This window comes from Solanum stenotomum, chromosome 3, assembly GCF_019186545.1.
Source record: "Solanum stenotomum isolate F172 chromosome 3, ASM1918654v1, whole genome shotgun sequence".
NCBI classification, from domain to species: domain Eukaryota; kingdom Viridiplantae; phylum Streptophyta; class Magnoliopsida; order Solanales; family Solanaceae; genus Solanum; species Solanum stenotomum.
This window is the reverse complement of record NC_064284.1, coordinates 38349331-38376256: the sequence shown is the minus strand read 5'-3', so window position 1 is coordinate 38376256 and position 26926 is coordinate 38349331. Positions and strand designations below refer to the sequence as shown.

The window sequence follows — 26926 nt, the reverse complement described above, 5'->3', positions numbered from 1 at the left end:
AACAACACATCACCCCCTCACAAAACTCCAAATACGATTAAATACCACATATGAACCAACCAACCAACCACAAAGCCCTCCATAAACCCTAACCAACCAACTACAAATTGAAGCTTTTTGAAATCAAATAATATTTCCAAAAAAAAGAATAACAACCAACCATTAATCACTAAAAACCTCCTAATTTAATATCAGCAAATATTTTTAAATCCTAATTTAATTTTAATTGAGAAGATATCGACGATAAAAGGAATGAGCGACAACGATGACCTGGTTGGAACTACTGTAGAGACACAGAAACTGCAACAGATTACACTTTATGTTGTAGAAAATATCACAACAACAAGTGGATCTGTGGAGAAATAATGAAGAAACCAGAGAGAGAAGAGAAATGAAATAGAAGAGAGAGAAAGAGGAGAAAGAGAAACAAAAAGTTGACTTTTTTTAATAAGAAGTGTCGTTCATCCCCAAACGCCTTTTATATAGATGACTGTAATTTCTTTCTTTTTAACTTTTTCAAATTTTGGCAACTTACAACATATGCCAATTCAAAGTGGCATATGTAGCCACATATCGCCTTTATATTAGGGGACATGCAGATAACTGTGTGATTTTTTACAACAAAGGCTATATATGTTGCCACAGATATTAATTTATACTTTTTGTTAACACAGATGAATCTTTTGTTGCCACAGATGAATCTTATGTTTCAATATGTGAGTAACATGTCACTAATATGTTGCAACATACGACACTTCTTTCAACAAATGAAATATCTATTGTACAACGGAACAAACTATATTTCTACAATCATATGGACAAAATGGTCACAAAAAGAAGAACAAAAGCAACAAAAAATGACTTTTCACTAAACCACAACAATACATATACATTTCCTCAAAATTAGAATTTTGTTTGGGTTTGTCGATTTTCTATCAAAAATAAGAAATAATAGGTATCATTACACCATTATTCAATTTTCACATCTATAGAACGATTTCTTGTTCAATAACCCAAGAAAAGAACTAAGTATCAAGAGTTTGTTGTTCGAAAATTCTAAACTCTTTCAAAAAAAAAAAACGAGTGACGCATTTTAAGAAGAGTGGCAGTCGAAGACGGCATTTAGTTCAGAAAGAGAGAGTGAAGGCCGGAGATGAGGAGGAAGAGAACGAGAATATTTGTTGATGGTCGGATTTTCTAAGGAAGAAGAAGAGAAGAACATTGGAGAGGAGAAGAAAAATTTTTGAATCCTATTTTCTTTTAGCTTTTTCCCTTTTTTTAAATGTTTTGTTAGAATTAGAGTAGTTGAAAAATGTAGTGTTTTTTTGTATTTTATAAAAGATTAAAAAGTTTTGAAAATATTAATTTGATCCCAAATTAACGTAATTACATTTTAAAGTGGGTTTGACCCTTTCTTGATCAAAGTGTCAACTACAAATAAAACCAAGACTTATTTGACACAGTTTATTCAATTCTCTAGATAGTTTCTTCCCATCCCTGCCCCCCAAGAAATTTAAGATAATACAAATTAACTTTTTCCACAACTATACAATCCTCCATTTAAACATTATGCTTTTTCACAAATAATATTATGATTTTAAAAGATATAACAAGATATACCACTAATGTAAAAAAACTATTTTGATTTTTAAGATACCATAATGAAATGATATACCACTAATGTAATAACAACTATTTTGATTTTTAAGCTGCCAAAATTACCCTCAACGCATCAATAAAATATTCCTAAAGCTATAAAAAATTTACTAAGCAAGAGAACATCTAAATACAGATATCAATTTCATCCTTCAGATCTATTTGTAAATTTGACATCTACTCTTGATTTTCTCACTTAAAAGCTAGGTAATAAAAACGGAGTTTTGACAACTTATGTGTAACCTGGTACGAATGAAATCCACAAAGCTAACCATAATAATGCATAGTTGGTTCTTGACACACTTAGTTATAAACTAGTTTCACGGCACGTGTGTATTGTATATATAGTATATGATGTTGTAAAATAGAATTAATATCACTAAATTAAAGCTTTTTAGTAAATAATTATAATTGAACGAACATAGGACAAGTGTTTTTAAATGATAAATACATATTGTCATAGAGTTACTTGTATTTTGAGATCAAAATGACCAAATGACATTAAAACATTTTAAAATACATTCAAAGTTTAAATATGGGAGAAAGTTACATTTCTTTAGTAGTAGTAATTCTTACTTCCCTCAATTTTGTAAACAAAATCTAACCAACAAAATCGAAAAAAAAATATCCATTCAAAAAATGTCACCAATAGACTTTCAGCTTGAGGTTATGAACATAAATGATGTACACCATTTAAGTACAAATTTTGTCTTAAGTATTCATACTTGAAATTTAGTATGTGCATGACACTAATAAGGATTACCATAAATATTCAATATTTTATCTTTATATGTAATATATATATTGCAAAATATTACTACTCAATTAATATTTAAGTAAGTCTATCATAGAGAGGTAATTTTACCAAAAAATTGTACTTTGTTGTTATCTTGAATGATGGTTAAATACAAGTTTGAGCGTATGTCAAATATTTAGCTTGACCAATTCTTTGTTTTAGATATATAGACTTCAATAGATATTTTAACTTTAATATATGAACAACATCACCTATGGTGAAAAATATTTCATTTCATTAAGTTTCTACCTTATCTTTGTGGAATTGTAGTCTTCTCATTTTTTCTACCGCATACATATCATATAGCTGTTGTCTAATGAAAGTATCCAGTATCTTGTAGAAGTTATATCATGATATAATTTTTCAATAATAAAAATTAATAGATGAATAAAATTTAAAGTATTATTTATAGAATCAATAATTTGATTTAAGATCATTTTATGATCAATCACTATTTTCTTATCTATTTTTACATAGCTAGTACGAAGTGTATCTTGTGACATAAAGAAAAATTATATGGAACAATATATAGCCAATGAAGAACGAAGACAAAAATATATGTTCATGCTATATTTACTCTAGTGTTCCATTTGATTTAAAATCTTGCCACCAACACTTTACTTTTTCCGTTCATTTTTACATACATATCTATTAAAAAATAATTATTATCATTCCTATTTTATCATATTATAAGTAAAAGTGAAAATCTATTTTTGAAATAGTAAATTTAACATCAAAACTATTAATTTAATGGACTACATTGATTCCCATTGTTTTAGCAAAATTAGGAAGAAACTCCTTCATCTGAGGGTAAAAGAATAAAAAATAAAAAAACAAAGAAGAACTATCTTACCCAAATCATTTTTCATATCTATTTAATATTATTATCTCTCCCACAACTTTTTGTCATTGTTAACTCATGAAAATCGTAAGGAAAAAATATGAGTGTGAGAATTGATGCATGATTTGCTACAATTTATTCACCAACTCTTTCTTATAAAGTACCTCGAATTTCGTTGAGTTTCGAACTTAATCAATTTTTGCAAATAACACTTGAGATTTTTTAAGAAGAGTAGAGAACTTCAAGAAATTGTAGTTTAAAAGTGTGAGGAAACCCCACTATTTATATCTACCAAATAGTAGATGAATAGGTGTTAATTGTGCCTTATCCAAAAAGTCACAACCTTTCGAAAAAATCACTATTTATCGAGAAAGTCACAACCCTTTGAAAAAAGGCACAACTCATCAAAAAAGGCACAACCCTTTAAAAAAGTCACAACCCTTCGAAAAAGTCACAACTCATTGAAATTGTCACAATCCTTTGAAAAAGTCGCAACTCATTGAAGAAGTTACAATCCTTTAATATGAAAAGGTGTCTACTTTCAATATAATAAAATTAATTAAATTAATAAATAAAATAAATTGAATATTTTTAATTGGGATATTATAGTAATTCAACATTCAAGTTTGCGAGTGTAAATAGATATAGATATAGATGTATCAAGATAAGAATTTTAGATATCACAAGCAGAATGTAAGTTTCACCTTCAAAAACGAATTAGGTTATAATAGTCATAGAATTCAGTCTCCACCTTGTTATTGAGTTGACCTGTGCATCTCATCAATGGATAACACAAGAGATGCACAACAGCAAATATTAAATGCTATAGCAATTAGCAACCTAAAGTCAAGAATAATCATAAGCCACTCAAGGGAGGGGAACAAATGCAAGCTCCATGAAAACAAAGATTGAACATAAACACAACTGCATTTAGAATTCACATTGATTGCGACTACTTCTCAAAATATTGGCTTCACTTCAGCACTTCTTACTTGTATACAGGAACCCCAACAGCCAAAGCAAACAAATGCTAAATTTCATAACAGAGTAACTCGGGAGAAATTAAGAACCTAATTTTTTTTAAAAAAAAAAATACAAGCTACTGTACTAGTACATGAAAAATGAATTTTGCTTGAAAGAATACAACATTCTAACTAAAATCTGCACAACAGTTACAACAGTGTGAACTTGTTCATAGCTGCACAGGCAATAGCATTAAACTCCCAGCTGCCTCCAAAAGAAATGGCAAAAGAGGAACTTCCATGGCTGAAACTGAAATCTACAGGAAAAGTCAAGTGTTTCTGCTACTCCTTGCAACACTGCATTATGATCTATGTAGAACTCTAATCATTTTGAAGAAAGTACAATTGCCGTATATTTCCTGAAGCTGTCAAATCATGGGAGAACAGGTGAGAGAGAAGGTGCAAACTAGTTTCCATTACATAGATGATTAATCTATCACAATTACCATATAACCAGTCTTTAAAGCACCCATGAAGAGCTGTTGTTAATTCCTTTTTCCGGATCTCTTCAAGGTCTGCTTCCTGCAAAATCTGCTTAAGACCTTCCAAGTTTTTATGCTGGAAAGACAAATACAAATGGTAATTTGGCAAAAGTTTGAAAATTCAACAAAACCATTAGAACATGGAATGGACTTTAGTGAAGCTATAAGAACAATGATGCCATAGTAAACACATTATAAATTATTTCAATAAGAAAATAGGAGTTAGTTTTTCATCATACATTTCTCTGCTTTGATGCCAGGAAAGCATCAGGTAAAGGGAATGGATTGTCTTTTGTTGACCCAGATTGCTCACCTTCAGACCAATTCGGAATCTGTGACATGGAGATATTTCCGTATTAGCAAGTAAAAGCAATTTAATAAGAATATAATCATCAGAGCAACAGATTTCAGCAAACCTTTTTTTCTCGAGAGAATAGGGAGCTCAGTTTCGCCAAACTAACAACAGGAAACACGAAAGGAAATGGAAGCAATACTATGGGAATTGGAAAATGAAACTCAACATGAACTTGTCTCTAGTTTATCCAAACATACCAGAAAGTTAATGAACTGATCAGGGTCTACACGGCTGGCAGATTCAGTCTGCACATCAGAGACACCTGCAGGATGTGGCAGTGAATCATGGGGATCAACAACACCAAGAGCCATGGGTTCATGCCATTTGTTGATGGCTGGGTCGATACCAACTCCATTTAGGTGCTCCTCCAGTTGAGGGTAAAAAGTATTGTATGGAGCAACCTGATGAAAACCATTAAGCATGTAGGGCACTCCAAAATCTAAAAAGATTCCACGGAACATTAACTCACAATCAATAGTATGGACGTCTGGCAACTAACAATGCATATAATGAGGAAAAAACACTCCACTGTCAACTCTTACAGCTGATTATAAAACTAGAAGAAATGTATTAACAGAGCCAGTAAGCTTAGGAGAATATTTCGTTCAATTTTATTGTTTATTGTTTTTTGAGAAGGTAACATGTATGTATCAGACACAAACCAGTACATGGGTTGTACTGAAACCATATATACAAGTGAGCAAAAGAGAGCAAAACCATTCTACTGCTCTAACAGGAATCTAATGTGTCTAGGATAAATATGGTATTCTCAGGGTAGATTTGGTTGCACCAAAAACAGAAGAGCTTAATACAGTTATAGTTTGATCTTCTGCACTGAGTAGCTACTGTTCTCTAAGCATCTAGAGTCACTTCCTTTCCAAATTTCCCACCAAATGCAAGCAGGGACCATGTGAGCAACTCCAAAAGAGGGCTTAAGTAATCTTTCTAGGCATTGTCAAGGCTATGCCTCTGATAAAAGTGAAAATCTTACATAACTGATTAGTTATCCTAGAGTGCAAGAATAGGTGACTTAACTATGTCCACTTCCTTTTCAAAAAGAAAACATCTTGAGCAGCGAGTCCACTTCTTCTTGTTGCTTAAATTTCCATGTGTGAGCACAATTTCTTTTGCCAATAACCATGAGAAGCGTGCAACTTTGTATGGTATCTGGGTCTTCCAAATATGTTTCCAAGGCTAGTTGGTGACTTGAGTTCTTCGTTGGTTTATCATTTTGTAGGCTACACTAACACTGAATTTTCCACTACTATGTCCTTGCCATCTCAGAGTGTCGTCTCCATTCTGAGTTCCTGGAAAGTGGAAACTATCCAGTTGTTTGTAGAACTCAATCATTCTATTCATGACCCATTCATTCAAGTCTCTTCCAAGTATCAGTTCCCAACCTTAATGTGACCACATTTCAGCTATGAATCTCTGTTGGTGATGAGTTAGATATGACAGAATAAATCTTTCAGAGCTCCATTCCTCAGCCAATTATCATTCCAAAAGGAAGTAAGTCTACCATTTAGCACTCTGATAGAGACTTGGTTTTTTAGACCAGGCCATAATACCCTTAGACCTCCAAAGACTAACTCCATAAGTTGAGTTGATTGGTTTAGTGATCTAGTTGTCTTCTATCTCATATATGGCTTTAATCACCATGCTCCATAAACTTTGAGGATCTTGAGAGTACCTCCATAACTACAATTTGAGGGTTTTCCTGTGATTCTTCAAGTTTCTAATACCAATCCACCTTGAGCCTTGCTGAGAATTACCTCTTGCCACTTAACCAGGTGGTAGACCTTTTTTTCTTTTTTACCTTGCCACAGAGAGTTCCTTCTTATGCTGTCCAGCGACTCCCACAGGAATGATAGAAAGGGACATCATATAGGTTGGCAGAGAGTCTAATACAGAATATTGGCACTTCCATCTTGAGAGCTTTTTCTCACATTTCTCCCGGACAATGTTCCATATTCTAGTAGTTCTTCACTTGGCCCCCAGCTGCATGCCTAGATAGTAGTGGGAAGAGTCCCCATCTCTCCCCCCAGGATCAGTGTCAAACACTTCACATTTGATACTTCATTAATTGGGGAAAGATGACTCTTTCTTCAATTAATGTGCAGCCCAGAAATGCTTTCAAAGAGAACCATTATAATTCTCACTATTATCAATTGTTCAACTTCTGCATCACAGAAGATCAAGGTGTCATCAACATATTGAAGATGTGTAATCTCCTGATTGTTTTGTTCATTCATGGCTACCTCAAAGCCTTTAATCCAACCATTAAGTTTGGTTGTTTTGGCCATGCTGTTCAAACCTTCCATGGCTATTATGAAAAGAAAGGTAACAGGGGGTCACCCTGTTAGTATCTGAGCAAGAAAGAATCCTTCCAGAGAACCATCAATGATGACTGAGAATCTGACAATAGATATGCAGAATCTCAGCCATTTAATACATCGCACTTTAAATCCCATTTGTTGTAACATGTTTAGTAAGAAGTTCCAGTTCACATGGCCAAACGCTTTCTGCCAGGCTTCTCCTGTTTCTGTCTTGAGTCTACTGCTTCATTGGCTATTAGTATCACATCCATTATTTGCCTTCCATTTTATGAATGCCATTTGTTGGTAAGCAACCAATTTTTCCATCACCCTCTTCAGCCTCCTAGTCAAGACTTTTGCAATAATCTTGTAAATGTTGCCTATTAGGCTTATAGGTCAGAAGTCTCTTTGTTCGTATTTGACATAGTATTCTTAATGTGTGGATTAAATAGAAGAGCCACGAAGTCAAGAACGCTTCATAATAGAAATATGTATCTAATAAAACCACTGCAGAGAGATTAAATCTGCTGAGATGTACCATGTATTTCAAAGCTGGCTATTAGATGAGTGGTAAAAATGTAATGTCATGGGTATTCCAGTGCAGCAAAAATCACTGTTTCATTTATTGCTATGGTAAACCCCACTAGCCAGAAGCCAAACAGTGTAATTTTCCCAATTTACTCCCCATTGGTGACCCAAACTCTAAATCTCATGGTTGGAATTGGAAAGCCATTTCCACTAGGCTATCCTTCTCTTTGTCTTGGGAAAATATCACTGCTTAGACTTCTCTTTCTGTAGCAACTTGTTAATGTTTAAACAGAATCCAGTAACCTTGTAATATAAAAGTAGAATATGCTAAAGAATCCAAACAGTTAAGATTTTCATCTTTGGCACTTTCTATACACCTCATGCTTTAGTATCCCAAACTTCTCAATTGCATTGCCAATCTATTCCACTTAACACACATTTCCCTCCATCAAATATTATGAAATCCAAAACTTAATTTTTTATCTCTAGTGCTCCACCATTTCTAAAAAATTACCAGACCAAATAGTATTTTAAACTCTCAATAGCATTAGAATAACAATGACATACACTTGCAACACACTTAAATCCGTTACAGGTGTGCAGTAAGAGATTTGAGAGGAAACCTGTGTTGGATCCACAACATCTAACCGGTTGCGCTTTCAACATGTTTCTGGCACATGACAGAAACAGTCCCATGATCAGGTGCTTATATTTGGACTACACTGGGTATGTTGCTGTTGTTGTTAGTATGATCAGGTGCTTATACTTGACATGAGAAGGTGACCTCAGACTACCTAAACCAAGTGCTGAATGGTCCATAAGGAATCTGCCCAGTGTCCATTTGATACAATGTTCTTCCTTGCACATATCCAACAGTGGAAAACTGACCCAATACCTACAACTGCTGGTATTTAGTTGTTTTACATTCATCATACAAATCATAAGAACAAATGCTAGTGTAACACCCTGTATCTCTATGCCAAAGTACGACTAGTCATACGCCAATGAATTTTTTCGAGCTCGAGAGAACATGATAAGTGGCTAAATACATCAAGGAACCATATATGAAGCTATTTGAAGTGTTAAAATAAGGTTAAAGGTCAAGGAGAACCTTAGCACAAAAGATCAAGTTGAAAGGTGCACTACGGTCGTTTGTTTCCAATGATCTCGTACATGGTCTGACTTCAAACGAGTGTATCTCCCAATCTACAAGAAATTAGAGGGTGTTCTACCAATCAAATTAAAGCTCTATGAGTCTTCTTTCCGACAAATCAAACGGTTCATCAATCGGTGTTTGGGGCAAAATGTTATGATCATTTTACTGAAGATTGTAGAGCAGTATGTTGGGCAGATATGTGTTCCACATAATGTGATATGCAGCCTCATATTCTGATATGAGGGCCACATTTTCAAGCACACATTTGCCCCAAATTTCCAACATTCTGTTAGGAAATGTGTTGCATATGCGGCTGCATACCCCAATATGTGGCCAGCATATTGCTCCGCAGATGGGCTCGTCCAGATGTAATAAAACTCAATTCTCACTTCATTTTCTTTCATTTTTGGACATTCCAAACTTATTTTTCACTCTCCTCTCTTACAAGTCCAACAACATCAAGGTAAGTTATCTCCATGGATTACTTATTTCTTCACCTAATACACAATTCTAACACCATTCCCTCTTCAATCTCTAGCAACATTGTTGGTTTTTAATGATGCGACAGCAAAAAGGGATTGAAAATGTCTGTCTCTCTATGATTTTATTAATCACAAGAGGGCTTTAAATAGCCAACTTTAAAGACAAAATCTGCATAATTTAAAATTCAAAACAAACTAAAATACCTCAACAAACTAATTATCTAATAGAAATTTAAAATTCAAATTATCCTAAAATTAAGCAACATATTATACTGAAAATTACTACATTAACTTTTTTATGAAATAGGTAACTTTGTATTCACACAAAAGGACTCATCAAGAAACTGATGAGGGGGGATTTACAAACCCCCAGGGGGTGCCATCTTTCTCAAAATCCAAAACAAACTATCAAAAATTTACAATTGGCCAATAAATTCCACTAGACTATCTACTTCCCCCACTAAATCTTTTTTTTTTAAACTGGCAACTTTGTCTATATATGTTAGAATCCGAATCTTACAAGAGTTGTAGCAGCCCCATATTTACAAAGTACTACCTACATCTATGATTCTATGATCCTATGTCTATAATGAGTCTAAAACATCAATGATAGAGACAGGATCATTTAAAAGTAACTGATTACACCAAAAACACAGTAGCAAGATGCAATTAAGCTTAATCTGTCGCATATTGTTCTCTATGCTCTCAAAACACCTAGAATTCCTCTCCTTCCATATTGTCCACCAAATGCTTGCTGGGACTATCCTCCACCTGCCTCTATTCTTGGCCAACAACCCAGCATGTTCCCAGCTTGTTAAGGCCTCTGTAATTTTCCCAGGCATGCTCCATGCTATTCAAGCATGCCTATTCCTTTGAGGTTCAAAAACAATCTCCATAGTTGTCCTGTGATTCTACAATGTAGGAATAGATGATTCACAGAAAAAACAAAAGACTTGAGACAAAGGACTCAAGACATCTCATCTTGATTCAACCTTCCCATCATAACATCTCTCATTCCTTTCCTTCCTTTCCATAGTGTCCACCAGATGCAAGCAGGAATGTTTTTCCACCAATCTTCCTTTGATCAAAATTACTGCAATACCTAAAACAAGGGAGGACTGTTGAATTTTGCTTTTAGTTACTGCAAAAATGATGTAGTAACTAAAGCAAAAATTCAACACTCCTCCCCTGTTTTAGTTTTGCTGCAATTGAAAAAATGTTCCCTTGGATTTAAGGACTTTTGAGCTTGTTTTTGAATCTTAATGAACTTTGATCTTGATTTTGTTCTTGAATCTACTTGATCTTGAATCGTTGTTGAATCTACTTGATCTTGAACGCTTGAAGAGAAATATGCGACATTGGATCCACGAGCTCTCTTTGGCTTCTTGTTAAAATTCTGGTGAGATTTCTGAATTAGGAGAACTCTATTTAGTGTTGTAGAATAAAGGATTACCATGAAAACAGGTTTCTCTTCGGCCAATCAAATTTAAGTGACATAACGATATTTGATTGATCGGAACACATCACTTGGACATGTGGCACATTTTTATTGGCCTTTGATTGGGAAGGAATGTCATGTCATTTTGACACGTGACATGATCCTATTGGTTTGTTTGTGTGACTTGGTATGCCATGTCACTTGACACATGGCACCAAATGTAAGATAAGATGAACTGGGCTTAGCAAAGTGGGTTCATCTAGTGTAGTCCAAATTAATGAATTTGGACTTTAATTAAGTTAATATTTATTAGACTTAAATAATTAACTCAAATATATAAATCCATAATATTTATTTGGACTAATATATTCATGAATTTAATATAATTCAACATCATTTTATAAATTTATATTTAATAAATTTTAAATGATTACAAATGTCCCCTGCTTCAAGGCTTGTCAAGATATTTTATCTTTTGAAGACTAGGCTTGAAGTAGTAATTTAATGTTATGCTATTTAAAAGAAACAAAAATCTTGGATCAAGACATGTAAATTTATAAAATGATTTCAAATTATACTAAATTGATGAATATATAATTATTATGAATTAATATAATTGGGTTAATCATTTAAGTCCAATAAATATGGATTTAATTAAAGTCCAAAATTCATTAATTTGGACATCAATAGATGAGCCCACTTTGCTAAGTCCAATGTCATCTCATCCTAGAGGTCTAGTTTGGTGCCACGTGTCAAATGACATGGCATGCCAAGTCACACAAAGAAGTCAATAGGATCATGTCGCGTGTCAAAATGACATGGCATTCCTATCCCAATCAAAGGCCAATAAAAATGTGTATGTACAAGTAATATGTTCCGACCAATCAAATATCATCATGTTGCTTAAATCTAATTAACCAAAGGAAAATTTGTTTTCATCATAACTCATGTATTCTACAACTATAAATAGGGGTCCTCATAATTCAGAAATCACACCAAAATTCTAACAAGAAGCCAGAGAGAGCTTGTGGATCAACCGCCGCAGATTTTTCTACAAGCTACAAGTTCAAGAATTCAAGACCAAGACTACATATTCAAGAACAAGCTCAAAAGCCCTTGAATTCAAGTACAAGTCAAGATCAAGATCACAAGATTCAAAAACAAGCTCAAAGGCCCTTGAATTCAAAGAACAAGTCAAGATCAAGATCACAACCACAATATTCAAGAACAAACCCAAAGGCCCTTGAATTTGAAGTACAAGTCAAGTCAAGTCAAGTTCAAGTCCATCAAGATTCAAGAACAAGCCCAAAAGCCTTTGAATCCAAGGTACAAGTCAAGATGAAGTTCAAAATCAAGCTCAAAAGCCCTTGAATTTATATTTAAAAAGACGAATCAGATGATTCATAAAGATTATAACCCTCATATTTTGAAATCAATAAATACAATTGTTGCGATATTTTTCCATTCCTAAATATTATTTTCTCGTCTCGAACTTTTAGTCTACAGAACTCACAGATCACATAAGATCAAAGAGGCTCTTGATACCATTGTTGGTTTTTTTAAAAAAAAAATGGGGCAACAAAAAAGGGTTGAAAATGCCTCTCTATAATTTTATTAATCACAAGAGGACCTTAAATAACCAACTTAAAACACAAAATCTGCATAATTTAAAATTCAAAACAAACTAAATATCTCAACAAATTAGTCTATCGAATAGAAATTTAAAATTCAAATTATCTTAAAACTAAACAACTTATTAAACTAAAAATTATTGCGGTAACTAAAAGTAAAATTCAATTAACATCAAGGAATTACCTCTATGGTTCAAGACTTAGATTTTTTAACAACTCTTCTTCCATTAAGGTAATGTTTTTCCTAATCCCTTGCATGGGCTTAATTCAATTCATACTCCTAGTGGTTACTTCAAGGTCAGAACTCATGGGATGGTGCTCGAGCCCCCTTATACATTTTCAAGATCACATATATACATAAAAAGAACTACACATTTCCAAAAGCTCCTAGACAAGGGATATCTAAATGCGTATGTACCCCCCCCCCCCCCTCCCTCATACTTGGTGTCCTCACAAGTTATGCATTGCTTCATGACTCTAAGGTCCTCATAACATCTTCTCTTAGACCAAACCTTGGCAAGCTAGTTGGACCAATATCACACTAGCCCTTACATACACATTTTACCATGAGATAACAACGATTGCCTTACTAATAATGTCTCTAAAGCTATGAACACTCCATGAATGTAGCCTTCAGTTATATGTACTTTAGGTAAGAAGATCCCAAGTGTCATCTTTAGCCATGAACTCCCAAGACCAAGGGCCTCGTGATACTCACTCCCACAATATTGTGTCCTCCTGGCATGTGCATACATATTTAAAATTTTAAATGTTAAGATTTACAAAAGCTCTACAAATGTTTTCATGATGTTTCACTATCCGTAACATGTCTAAAGCTTACCAATTACCATATGTTTTTCATGATGTTTTAATGGATGTTTTTTCTTTCAATTGAGATTTATAATGATGTTCAAGATTATATTAATGGCCCTTGAGCCATAAATGTTGTTTCCAAAATATCATAGGTTTCTAAGCCCCTTGTTTTTACTTAATGATTTAGACCTACAAGCGAAAAATTGAGAAAAGGGCCAATGAGCCAAGAACATAAAGCAAAGGCCAATGAACCAAGGATTACGGAAAGAGCATGTGAGTCAAAGATGATAATTTAATGAAATGGGCAAAAGGGGTCCAAGCTATATGCTTTATATTTTAGAAGCTCTCTCACAAATTGAACGTTGGCAAAAAGGATTCAATACCCGAAGCTACACACTGTTGGTGTAGGGTATGGTTGCCTAAGAGGCTTGGCAGCTAGATAGTCAAGTCTCCCACATAGTCGGGATAAGAGACTCAAGGATACTGTTATACACATAAGGTCATCGATCCAAGCGGCAATCATGGTGAAGACGGCTCAGTCGATCAAGTGTGGATCGAATGCCATGTCGTACACATGGTGACTACTATGTATTTATGGAAGTCCGTGACTAGGATCTCCCTACTGAAAGATTATATGTATGTTAAAGCTAAAAGTATGTTATCCATTTAAAGATTTTACGTTTATTGATATCGTTTATCATTATGGTTTGCTTAAAGATTTAAAGATATGTTCAAGCTAAGAGTATTGTGTTTATTTACAGCTTTTATGATTTTCGATACAGTTTTCCTTATGCCTATACAATGTTGAATACCATTTTTCATGTTATCTCATATTTACTTTAGCAGGCTATGGTATGTCCAATTCTTCCATATGACTTTCCTCATATCCATTTACAGTGTTATAGTGCCCTATAATATTCTGTTTGCTTTACATACGAGTACAATTTCATATGTACTTATGTCCCTTCTTACTATCTTGGGGGCGTTGCCTCTCACGATGCCAGTTCAGGTGTTCAGAAAAATAAGTTTACTTGATAGGCATATTAGTTTGTATTCAATTGGAGTTGGTGAGACCCACGTCTTATGTGGGCCAATTTATGTCTATGATGTATTTTAATTTTTTGGGTACGCCGGGGCCATAAGTTTAGAAATCAACTCAATTCGTCTTAAATATGGGTTTATATCTTTTTATATGTTCAGAGGATTTGTTATGTTATTTTATGAAAAGAAGGTTTTAAATTACCTTTACTTCTATATTTCTGCTACTGGATAGAGAGTTGTTCTTATGTAACTCATGCATACTATTCCGCTTTTAGATGTGATGTCATTTAAATGTTTTGTATGAACATGTTCATATAGAAGGGTTCGCTCGGTCAGGTTAAGGCACTGGATGTTGGTCTGCCCAGGCCTAGGTTCAGAGCGTGACAGCTAGTGTAAGATTCATGATTGCAAAAGGCTAAGAAAACATATTACTTCTTGGACTCTTGGGATACAGCTTGAGTGTGCATTGAAATTCAATGGCACAGAGTGAGCATTGGAATTTCAGCATGAAAGAATAAATTAGAGTTTTGGTCATCCATAGAAGAAGCTGGCATTAATTCACCAGCAGCATAAAAAGTGCTGATTCACCTGCAATTTATGGTTATCACCAACAACAAGTGGTGCTTGATTCACTCCCAGGAAAAAAACACATTCACGACAGTTGGCGATACAGATACGTTTAGCCGCTGCTATTACATGCACACGTTCACAATGTTCAACTCTTACAGCCTGTAGAAGACATTTTAAAAAGGAAAAATTTTCATCACATATATAGAATTGGACACATAATGGCGAACCAAGTGCAGTCATAAATCAGTTAACAAATAAATGTAGAGAAAACTGTGTTACCTAAAATACCTTAATGCAAAAAATTAAACACCTCAAGTAACTGTTCACTTTGAATATTGAGACTTCAAAATTCAAGGATAATTCAAACAACATATAGAATTCGAGTAATCAATTTCAAGTACATGACAAGGTTAACCAAATATTAGTTATAAATAATGTGTAGAACTCTAGATACTTCACAAAGATAGTTTTTCATAAATTAAATGCCCTAACAGTATCACACATTGGAATGCACTACAGAAAAAAACCATAGCACTGCTCTTACAGCATAAAGTTAAACGGAATAACTGTGAGAAACAAACAAATAATAACACATGATATACATACATCATATATAGGATATTTACAAGGAGTTGTTTCCAATGCAGGATTAGAGTTACTTTAACAAAAACTTTAACAATCTGAATACCAACTTAACAAGGAAAATCTTCCTGAACTCTCACATTCCCTACCTTGCCAACAGCTCCCAAGACAATGGTTGCATCAGAGCATCCATATACTGTAGCATATGTCAGCGGTGCTAAAATGTAAAGGACTGATTCATGGCAATTGACAACCTGAAAGGAAAAAAGGGAAACGTAAGGAGCAAATTTCAATATTGATTTTAGTGTTAAAACCCCTCCTTTTACTAACTTAGATGTCTGCACAAAGCATAAAAGAGAAGTTGATACGATGCTACAGCATTTGTTGGGTTACAAAGCCAGAAGTATTAGTCAACAAACAAATAACATTCATTTAAGCAAGGGAAAAAGACAGTAGGGATTTTACCAGTGTAAAAGTCATTTCATGTTTTAATCCACAAATTAGCACACAAACATGAGTTTATGTTGGGATTTACCAAATACATTAGTGACTGAGTAAGCTACTGACGAAGCACACAAAAGCTGATCAACCAGTTCCATGTAAAAGATGTGTTTTCTTTTCTTAAGAGGTTGGCTTTCAATTGATCAATCAAAGACGCCTCAATTACAAAGTAATTACAGTTGCCGTCTGTTTTGTCCTATTGGATCCATTTCATTCTAAAAAAAAATTTGTAGAAATATTTCCAAGGCGTAGGGATTATCTCTTTTTTCAAGAGATAATGAATCAAAATCCCCCCTAAACTATCACATTTTTATTAGTTTCATACTTAAACTATGATTAGCTTATGTTACCCCCATAAACTATAATTTTCAGGTGCTAATCCCCCTCTAAACTATCACATTTTTATTAGTTTCAGACTTGAACTATGCCTAGTTTATGTTACCTCCTTAACTTACTTTTCAGGCGCTAAAACCCCATGCTTGACATATGGCAAAGTGTGTGGCGTGAGGGGGAGAAAAGCCATCTACGTGGCTTTTACAATGGCTAAGTAAGTCATGGACTAAACAAAATAAAGGAAGGTGACAGAAAAAGAACTTGTGAATATATAAATATGTTCTTCAATCTCTCAAACTTTAGGACTTTTTCGTTAACAATACTTGATTCATACCTTTAAACACAAGATACGATAAAATCAAAAAAAACAATAATTGTGAAATCAAACCAAATAAGAACTTGTCTGTTTCAATTTCTCTACAGTCAGAGAGATCTCTAAGCGAAATGGGACAAAAGTGACGTCCTCCATGTTTCTCTTTACATTGTTTCATCTCCCTTTTATCTTTTAATTCCTTTTTATTTTTGTTTTCCTTTAGTTTTACTTATTTAGTTAGAATTTATGTTATAACTAAAAGGCAGAATGACCTCGGAGATCCCTGTACTTGGCTTTGTTTGTCACATGGGCCCTTTTACTTGCATTTTTTTCAACTGAACACTTAAACTTATTAAAACAAATTATTTTGAACCCTCCGATCACATGTGTTCTCAATCGCACTGATGTGGATAACCATCACTATCCACATAAGATATAAATTGCCACATCATTTTTTTATTACAAATAATATTTTTTAAAAGAAACCTCAAACTCATCTCCAAAACCCTTTCTTTCTTGATTTCTTTCCATTTTTCTTCTCTTCCTATATCTTTAGCTATTTTGCTATTTAGGTTTTACCTTATCATTCTTTTTTTTACTTTCCTAGTAAATTTTTTTACGTTGAAGAAGAATTAGAGACAAGCAAAACTTTGTTATGGTATTTATTATAAATTTTGTTATTTTGATGGTGGTGAGAAAGTGATTTTCATATTATATTGTTGGCTTCGTATTTTTTCTAATACAACTTACATTTCACTTTGTAAGGTATCTTTCAATCACATATCACTTCTATATTTATTTATTTTGAAATTGGTAACTTTGTGTATTTCTATCTATGATTAAGATCATTCAATACATTGGTTGTACTTGCACCATATTTACATCAAAAGACTCGTAAGAAACTGGAGCTATTCTAGTCCTCTATAGGGTGCTTAATACATCTAGAATTTCAACAGTTTCTACCTAGTGAGACTGTCTACACCAAAAACTAAAGAGCAAAATACAATTCATATTCATCTGTTGGATAGAGTTGCTCCTATTTTCAAAACATCTGGAATTCCTCTCTTTCCATATTGTCCACCACATACAAGCTGGAACCATTCTCCATCTTCCTCTATCTCTGATCTCTGACCTCCAAACCTGCTTCTTCCCCAACTTGCTAGAGTTCAGAAATCTTTCCGGGCATTATCCATGGTTATACTTCTGAGTGCCAAGAACATCCTCCATACTTGACCAGTTATTTTGCAGTGGAGGAAAAGATGATTAACTGTCTCTGTAGTTTCCTCACATAGGCAGCATCTGGGACAAATAGTAATCCCTCTTTTCATCAAGGTATCTTGAGTAAGAACTGCTTCTCTTGCCAAAAGCCAGACAAAACATGAAACCTTATATGGTATCTTAGCCTTCCAAATGTGCTTCCAAGGCCATTCTACCATTTGATGATTGGTTTGGTTCATATATTTGTAAGTTGCATTCACTTTGTAAGCACCACTGCTGTATCCATTCCACCATAATCTGTCAGCCCCTTTTTGTAAGCCTCCAAAAGCTCCTAGCAGATTGAAGAAAGCAATCACCCTACTCACCTCCCAGTCATTAGGCATTCTTCTGAAGGTAATATCCCAACCTTGGTTTGACCACTGTTCTGCCATTGTATTATGTTGATGAAGTACAAGATTGTAGATGTCCGGGAATTTCTCTTGTTAACTCTCAGTCCCTAGCCATATATCCTCCAGAAAATAGTTTTACTACCATCTGCAACTTTGATGGTGCTTCTGTTTTTCAGCAAAGGCCATAAGACCCTGATAGATCTCCATAAACTAACCCCATAAGGAGTGTTGATCTCCTTTGTCATCCATCTGTCCTCTTCCTCATACTTTGTCTTGATAGCCCTTACCCATAACATTTGGTCTTCTAGTGTGTATCTCCAAAGACATTTTATTTTTAAAGCCTTATTCTGAAACGTCAGATCTCTGAGTCCCAGTCCCACCTTCTTGTTACTCACTGTTAAAGCCTACCATTTCACCAAGTATAAACCTTTTTCTCCTTACTTCCTTGCCACAAGAAAGATCTTCTTACTCACATATTACTTCTATCACCCTCCTTTATTTCAACCATCTTATTATGATATCATATAAAATATCTTTATCTATCATTGCCATTTTCCTAGGAGACTGAGCATAAATATGTGACTCATCATGATTTTCTAACATCACTTCACCTTACTATGGGTCCAATCTAAAGTGCATATATTATGTCTTATTGATATATTTTAAACAGTAACTCTTCATAATGCTTCTGCAAAGTACAGTTTTTTGGCTGATGACTTCAGTTGTTTATTTAATAAGCAGAATATCATTTAAAAATAACACGCACCATGGAACCTTATCCTATATACTTGTGGTTAGCTCATTCAAAGCTAGAGTCAGCCGGTTCACTCATTCACAAAGGTAAACAAGTTGGGGCATAAGGCAGATCCCTGGTGTAAATCCACATATTCCTCTGTATCTCTTTTTCATTTTCACACTAGTTACTGCTCCATCATAATATCCTGAAATTTATTTGATTGATATGAGTTCCTTTCTTCTCAAGCACTGAACAAGGTACTTTCCTTAGCTTTCTATTATATGCTTTATCCAGGTCAATTACTACCCAACGAAGACCCCTCCCTATAAACTTCCATCAATATTTTCAGCAAAAATATAACCTCAATTATAGATCTACTCAACTCCGACTTCAATGAGGAATGCCCTATTCAAAAAAAATATATAGATCTACTAAGCATAAATACAATTGATCCTTTTTCACCTTCACAATACCTCCAAATCTATGGTTTATCACTCTTCCCCATCATTTTATCATGACCCTAGGTTTGATACCATAATAGTGTTCAAAACTTTGAATGTCTCATTTATTTTAATCTTATATATTAGAATGAAGGATACCCTACTCATTTGGCTACTTTGTAGTTGTTAATATAACATTGAATAGCTTGATTAACCTTAACCATACTACTCCAACCTCTCCAAAGCACTTCCAAAAATTATATAGGAAGGTCATCTACAGCACCGGTTCTTTTAACCATTTTCAAGGCATCGCTACTTAATTTTGACCTAATTTAACATGTGGCCCTACTGGTTTTTGACTGTCACAATAAAAATATATAAAGTTATCTCCCCAACCTCCCAAAAATCAATGCCCATGCCCTCAAGTTTAGAAACCCTTTTTCAACAAAACTTTCTACTATGTCTACCTCTTTTCATCATTTCCTGCTTAGAATTCCCTCACGAAATACAAAATTATAAGAGTCTGAGTCTACTATATAGTGCTCTCATGTTAGGAGTCAAAATGTGCTAGCTTAATCTATAGGGCCTCGTACTAGACATCCCTCTAAGACTACTACACCATCATATCACTATAATCAAAAGAACTCAAGCTCTAATCAAGAAGTACTAGACTCCTAGTGTCATGGTCTGCGACTCTATCAATCACAATATTCAAGCCTAACGTTTCTACACCCACTTTATGGATCTCCTAACCGAAAATCAGTAACTTTAATCATTTTCGTATGGATCTACACCAAATATCCCATTTCTAACGATTACACATAATAAATGATCATCTCACTCTTCCCCCCTTTTACCTATAACCTTAGCTCGAATTTCCACGCTACAACCTTCCCAATAAGGAATCATCTACTCTCTTATATATATCATTGCTCCCTTTCTTTAAAACACCATAACATAGCATCATAACATATGGGAGGTCAGTGAGCTATTAGAGTACGGGCTTCAAGAAAGAGGAGTAATGCTATTCAATTATGACTCATATTTATTGCACTACTCAAGGGAGGAGTAAGATATGGTAAAATAGGTACGAATACCTCATCTATAAAACACACAAAGAATAGAGAAATGATCATTCTGACATACATATAACATGGCATGAGTTCTTAGGAAACGAGCATATTGGGAAACATAAGTTTATAGCTCATGATCGGGGTACCACAAAGTTTTGGGATCCATCGAATATTAGGGTGAAACTAAAGTTACCAAATGTGACACTTTTCTCCTAGTTCGAGGAGTGAAACATGCTTTAGAATTTGCATGAAGTGCTTGGGCCTTAGACATAGGTATGGAATGAGTGTGTAAGATATGAGACACGTGACATCTTGGTCTTAGTCATAACATGATACAAATTGGTAACCTACAACAGAGTAAGGTTGTTTCGAGTTGAGTATAACATGAAACACAACCTTAAGGATCATGAGCATCACATCATCGTACTTGAATATCTGGAAGTTTAGAGGGGAACTTGTAATAATTGAGAAACATTATTGCTTTTGGTCAACAGGTCAGACATGAACATAAGTGAGCATATCGAATCTGGATCTCAAACATAAACATGGCTAGAATGAATAAAACATAGGTAGAGTGTCTTCTTAAACAGAAGCACAAGGGATACATTAGAATAAGAAGGGATACCTATGGAACTCATCATAGACCCCTCTATTAAACTCAAGGCCTGCCATGGTCCAAAACTTATCATCTCACCTTAGTTCCAAGGTCACCATCCTAGGTTTGTAGACCTATTGTATTAACAGATCTATAAGCACACTATTCAATGCGAAGGGGAATTTTATACACATGAATACTATATTTGGAAGGTACCACTTCTTTCTAGGACACCCCTTTCAAAGATACTACCCTTACCTATACCAAGTTTGTCATCATCCTAAAAATTAACCCTCATGGGGATACACATTCCCATATTCTTTAACACTCAACAATTTATTTCCCACTCCTTACTCTACTAGCATTAAACTTCTAATCTCATATCCTTCCAATTCAAAGGGATTTAGTCCTATACTAAAGGGCTCACATCTTTAGCTGCAGCTCCCTCAATTCAACTCTAATGAGCACCATATATTAACCACCTAACCTCCTTTATACGAAGCAAATCCTGAATACTACTAGGTACACATACCACTTATAAACTTGGGTACAATATATTCTTTCAAATTTAAGGCTCTTATTCCTTTAATGACTTAACCACAATTCACTGCTTCAACACTAGTCCTCACATAAATCATGCGCACATATTAAAGATTCTCAAGAGATACCAACTTGAACTATCCCTCACACCACATCTAGCCTAATAGATCTATTCCCACAAAGACTATTCCATTATCTTCAAGATATCATCATTTCTTTTTCTCCCTGCAATTAACATCTAGAGTTCAAACTTAGTGTCTTGTAAAAATCATTGAATACCGATGAAACCTCCACATACTATACTAGTCCATCAAAATTTTGATAAGGAAATCAACCTAAATTTCTAATTTCACGTAACTATGGCCTACACACACATCTTCTTTGCAACATTACTATTACACTTGAAATTTACTACACACCTCCTCACTTATTAGACCGACTTGCAACTACTAGAAAGCAAATTGCGGATCACCAGTCCACTAATCCCCATGATAAAGTAGTAAAACTTATCTTTGACTCTATCTAAATATAATCTCTTAGCACATTCTTCCTTTTCCCCATCACATCTATCTACCCATACATACATTTAAACCACACATATAGTTCTAAGCAACAAGGAGTTCCTCTCCAAAACCACCAATTGAAACTTACACTTGTAAATTCTTAACCACCCTATCTTTTTTGAACTTGGTAAGGTTGTATTATATCACAAAACAGTACATGGGTTGTACTGAAACCTTATATACAAAAGCCCCAAATTCTTATTGCTCTATGGCTAAATTGAGTCTAAAACATCAATTATAGAGACAGTATCATTTGAGTATAACTGATTACACCAAAAACATAATAGCAAAATGTAGTTGAGCTTCACTTTCTGCACACTGTTTTCTATGCTCTTAACACCTAGAGTTCCTCTCTTTCCATATTACCCACCATATTGAGGCAGGAATAAGTCTCCATCTGCCTCTGTCTTTTGCCAGTACTCTTGCTTCCTCCCAGCCTCTAAAACTTTCCCAGGCATAGTCCAGGAGATGCCTTTGTGACTCAAAAAATTCCTCCATAATTGTTGAGTGTACTTGCAGTGTAGAAACAGATGATTCACATTCTCTAAAGTCTCCCCACAGAGAAAGCATCTAGAGCATAAGGTTATCCCTCTCTTCATGACATTGTCTTGAGTAAGAGCTGCTTCTTTGGCCAACAACCAGACAAAGCAAGATACTTTGTAGGGTATTCTGCTTTTCCATATTTCTTTCCATGGCCAAATTTTAATTTGTTGGTTTGTCTGATCCATTAGTTTATAAGCTCTATTAACTTTGTATACTCCTCTATTGTTTCTTGTCCACCATAGAACATCCTTCCCTATTTGAAGTCCATAGAAAGGCTCCACTATTTTAAGAAAATCAGCTACTCTCTGAACCTCCCAGTCATTTAGATGTCTTCTGAAGTTGAAGTTCCACCCCTGTAGTGTCCATAAATCTGCTATAAACCCTTGCTGAAATGTAACTAAGTTGTAAATATCAGGAAATAACTCTTCCAAGTTGCCTTTCTCATGCCAATTATCCTTCCAAAACATGGTCTTTCTCCCATCAAAAACTTTCACCTTTGAGTTGTTCTTCACTTCATCCCATAGATTCCTAATGGACCTACAAAGGCTGACTCCATAAGGAGTAGTCACCTCTTTGGTCATCCATTTGTCTTCTAGTATATATTTAGCCTCAATCACCCTTTCCCACAACAGTTGGTTACCATTTGCATACTTCCATAACCATTTCATTTGAAGAGCTTTACTTTGCAAGTTTAGGTTCTTAATCCCCAGGCCACCATTTTTCTTCCAAGTTATCACTGATTTCCACTTTACCAAGTGAAATCCTTTCTTTTCCTTATTGCCCTGCCACAAAAATTTCCTTCTAATACTGTCCAGCCTCTTGGTGACCCCTGGTGGGTTAACCACCCTATCTTTTCATTCACCATTTACACTTGTTCTTCAAGATTTCCTTCCTTATTTCAAATAAACTTAAAAAAAAAACCATATTAACAAACCACTCTTTTTGTATGAACTACACTAAAAAATTCTAATCTTTGTAGCCATAACCAACACAATAAGGACGTACCACCTTCATCACTCAATTAATGGGTACAATACTCTCGCTATTTTCTTCGATCAATTCCTACTCCCACTCTTAGACTTCTAAATTATGATTTCACTCCTCAATATCTAGGGTTATCTCATTGGTCATGAGTCACAACACCCTAATTTATACTTTATACCGGGTGAAAATACTACCTCCATAATCAAATACATATATACACATATTCTCATAAGTTGGCATCTACACACAATTATTAGAGCACCTAGAGTCTGGACACCCGTCCTACCTTAGCTCAAACGCATGATTCATGAAAATAAGGGTATACACTTGAACCAATAAACTTTGATGCACTAATGGACTCCTCTTAAGTCGTCGTGAAAATTTCGTACCCTTTTTGATGACTAAATCCGAAAGAATTCAAATCAAAAAAAAAAAAAAAATCCGAAAGAATCGCACTGTTAGAAAATTAAGCTTTAAACACGTCCATCACCTCGAGAATTAAGGCATAGCTAATAAAATTAGAGTAAGGAAGGAAGTCTGGATGAGTTTATTACGGATGACTCGATTGCACGATCTGGAGTATGAAAGAATAAGAAACATTACCTAAATGTCGCATAGCCTCCTCGTTATAAGTGTGGCGCGCTACACACTCATAAAAAGGACTCCACTCGACACGATTTCGTAGACATCCTAAGACACTTGAACCTTAAGCTCTCATACCAAGTTTGTCACGCCTCGAAACTCCACCCTAGACGTGACATGGCACTCGGAACCCCATTAGGCCCGAGAGCACCAACCAATCTGTTTAACCCGGCTAATCCAATAGAAATACCTATTTAAATAACAATGCGGAAAGTAAGGCCCATTTCAATTAACCTTCAAAACAGGAAAACCAATTTCACTCTTAATTAGAAAACCAATTCCAACTAACCATAGGTCTACGAAACCTCTACTAACAAAATAACAATGTCTACATCGGGACATGGCCCCCGACATACCATGAAAAAACAAAGGAAAGACAGATAAAGAAAAGTCCACTTTTCGATAGATGGAAAGCTCACCACAACGTTGAGTTTTATCCCTCAATGATCTACTGCTCCCCGGAACCACGAACTTGTGTCTCTGAAACGATGTAGCGTCCGAGGACAGTCAGTACGGCGAGTACTGACATGCAACCCAAGGAAAAAGGATAAACAGTATACATATATAAAACATAACCATAAAAGAAAGGTGAAATCATAAGTGCAGACCCAAAGCATTTGGAATAGACCTTTCAAAAATCATTAATCTTAGAGTAAGGTAGTATTCACCGAGATAATGCGACCCATGGGTTATATGGGTCCGGCCTCTGCCGGACCGAGGGTCCCAATCCATGTATGTCGCATGGATTTGAGAAGAATAAGAATCTGGCGAACAAAACTCTCCCAAATAAAAGACTGTAGAGGCTGCTCTGATTTAGCAACCTATAGTGGTCATCCCATATTTCAGGACAAGGACCTTCAACGTCGGCAAATACGGTTTCGGGTGATGAGTCACAAGGATATTGCACCTTCTCGCTGATACTAGGAAACTCTCTTTAAGCCCCCTATTAAAACATTTACAAGTTTCCATTTATTAAGAGTTATCCGAACAAGGCATATTCCAATTGGTATCGTCATATCAAGACTTGCAAGCCATTATAACCATCCCAAATTTCACATTTAACCATTTCAAACTCTTAACTGGTCCTTTAAAACCAAAGACTCATTTATATTAAGACATTCTGTTCAATGCCAACATCCAAGTCTCTCCAAGTTATAAGACAACATATAAAATGCAAAATCATTAGCATTTAACCATGATGGAAAGTTACCCTTTGTTGATCACTTTAAACTAAAGCTTTTGAACGACTCATAGATTTCCAAATTCATTATTTATAGTAAAAACCTTTTTCAATTTTCAAAATCATATGAGACAATTCACCCATTCAAAACCAACAATCCAATTTTTTTTTTTTATTTTGATAACCGAGAAATCCGTCTGTGACCCGCCCTTTGGAATCATAATAAAGTATTTGAACACAATTAACAAGAGATGAACATTTGTAATCAATTTTCATGAAATCATCTCTCAACTCCAACCTCAAATCGTAATTTGGGAAATACAAATAATAGAATATGAACCTTGTATGAGTAGTTTGAAGTAGGGAGTGTTCAAACATACCTTTTGACGAAGAACTTAGGAAAGAAACTTTGAGAATTAACCTTAGATCTTGCTTCTTAAAGTGTTGGGGAAGAAGAGAAAAAAAGTTTGTCGTAACTTATCAAAAATCTCTTTGAATATGACTTATGGGGGAAGTCAATAGTCATGGGTTAGGGTTATGATATGTGGAAAGGACAAAAACCCCCCTCTTAAAACGCGAAGAGAAGAGAAGACTTAAACAATTTCGGAGTTGGTGCGTGTCGCGCAGCTGGTGCGTACTTCGCGCGACTTTAATAGTGCTACTGCCTCTACCGCGCGGCCGATGTCTACTTCGCGCAGTGGATCGCGCAGAACTCGTAATGCCCAATAAAATATGCATAGCTTTTAAGACATAACTTGGATTGACGAACGGTCAAAAGTGTTGGAACAAAGGCTTCATGACCTTTTGTTTTCTTGGTATTAGGCCACAAAATTTGAATACTCTAGGAGTTCCTTATAACCTTGATTCACATCCAAAGATCTTTCCAAATAAAGAAATTATTTTAAATACCTATCCAACATTAGAAATCATCAGATTTGGAGTCTATGCATTTACAGAACGGCTCGGGTCATAGCTTGGAAATTTGGGGCGTTACAATTATAACACTAGTAAGAGGCCCTATTCCAACAATCTATCCACTATATCTTCCTATCATTTTCCACACACTGCTGTTTTTATGAACATACTCTGGTGCACTTCTCTTTTTATGATTACTTGTTATAGCACTCCGGTGCACTTCTCTTCTAACCTTAAAGAATCTATCACCAAA

The 26926-nt window shown here is 34.9% G+C and overlaps 2 protein-coding genes across 4 annotated transcripts in view; one reads left to right on the top strand and one right to left on the bottom strand.

Moving 5' to 3' along the window:
* The window catches only part of LOC125858376 (serine/threonine-protein kinase Nek6-like), a 1100283-nt gene that overhangs the window by 287963 nt on the left and 785394 nt on the right, over positions 1-26926 (top strand). The gene's annotated exons all lie outside the window — the stretch shown is intronic.
* The window catches only part of LOC125858378 (uncharacterized), a 43302-nt gene continuing 20721 nt past the window's right edge, over positions 4346-26926 (bottom strand). The window contains exons 4-9 of one of the 3 annotated variants that reach the window (XM_049538136.1): positions 15858-15962; positions 15145-15285; positions 5350-5553; positions 5037-5129; positions 4762-4873; positions 4346-4680 (exon numbers count right to left, since the gene is read on the bottom strand). In XM_049538136.1, the coding sequence (XP_049394093.1) occupies positions 4637-4680; positions 4762-4873; positions 5037-5129; positions 5350-5553; positions 15145-15285; positions 15858-15962 (699 nt within the window). In that variant the 3' untranslated portion in view covers positions 4346-4636. Of the gene's footprint in view, positions 4681-4761; positions 4874-5036; positions 5130-5213; positions 5592-15144; positions 15286-15857; positions 15963-26926 lie in introns of those variants that run through there. The other 2 variants (XR_007445733.1, XM_049538137.1) reach the window with 2 other exon arrangements.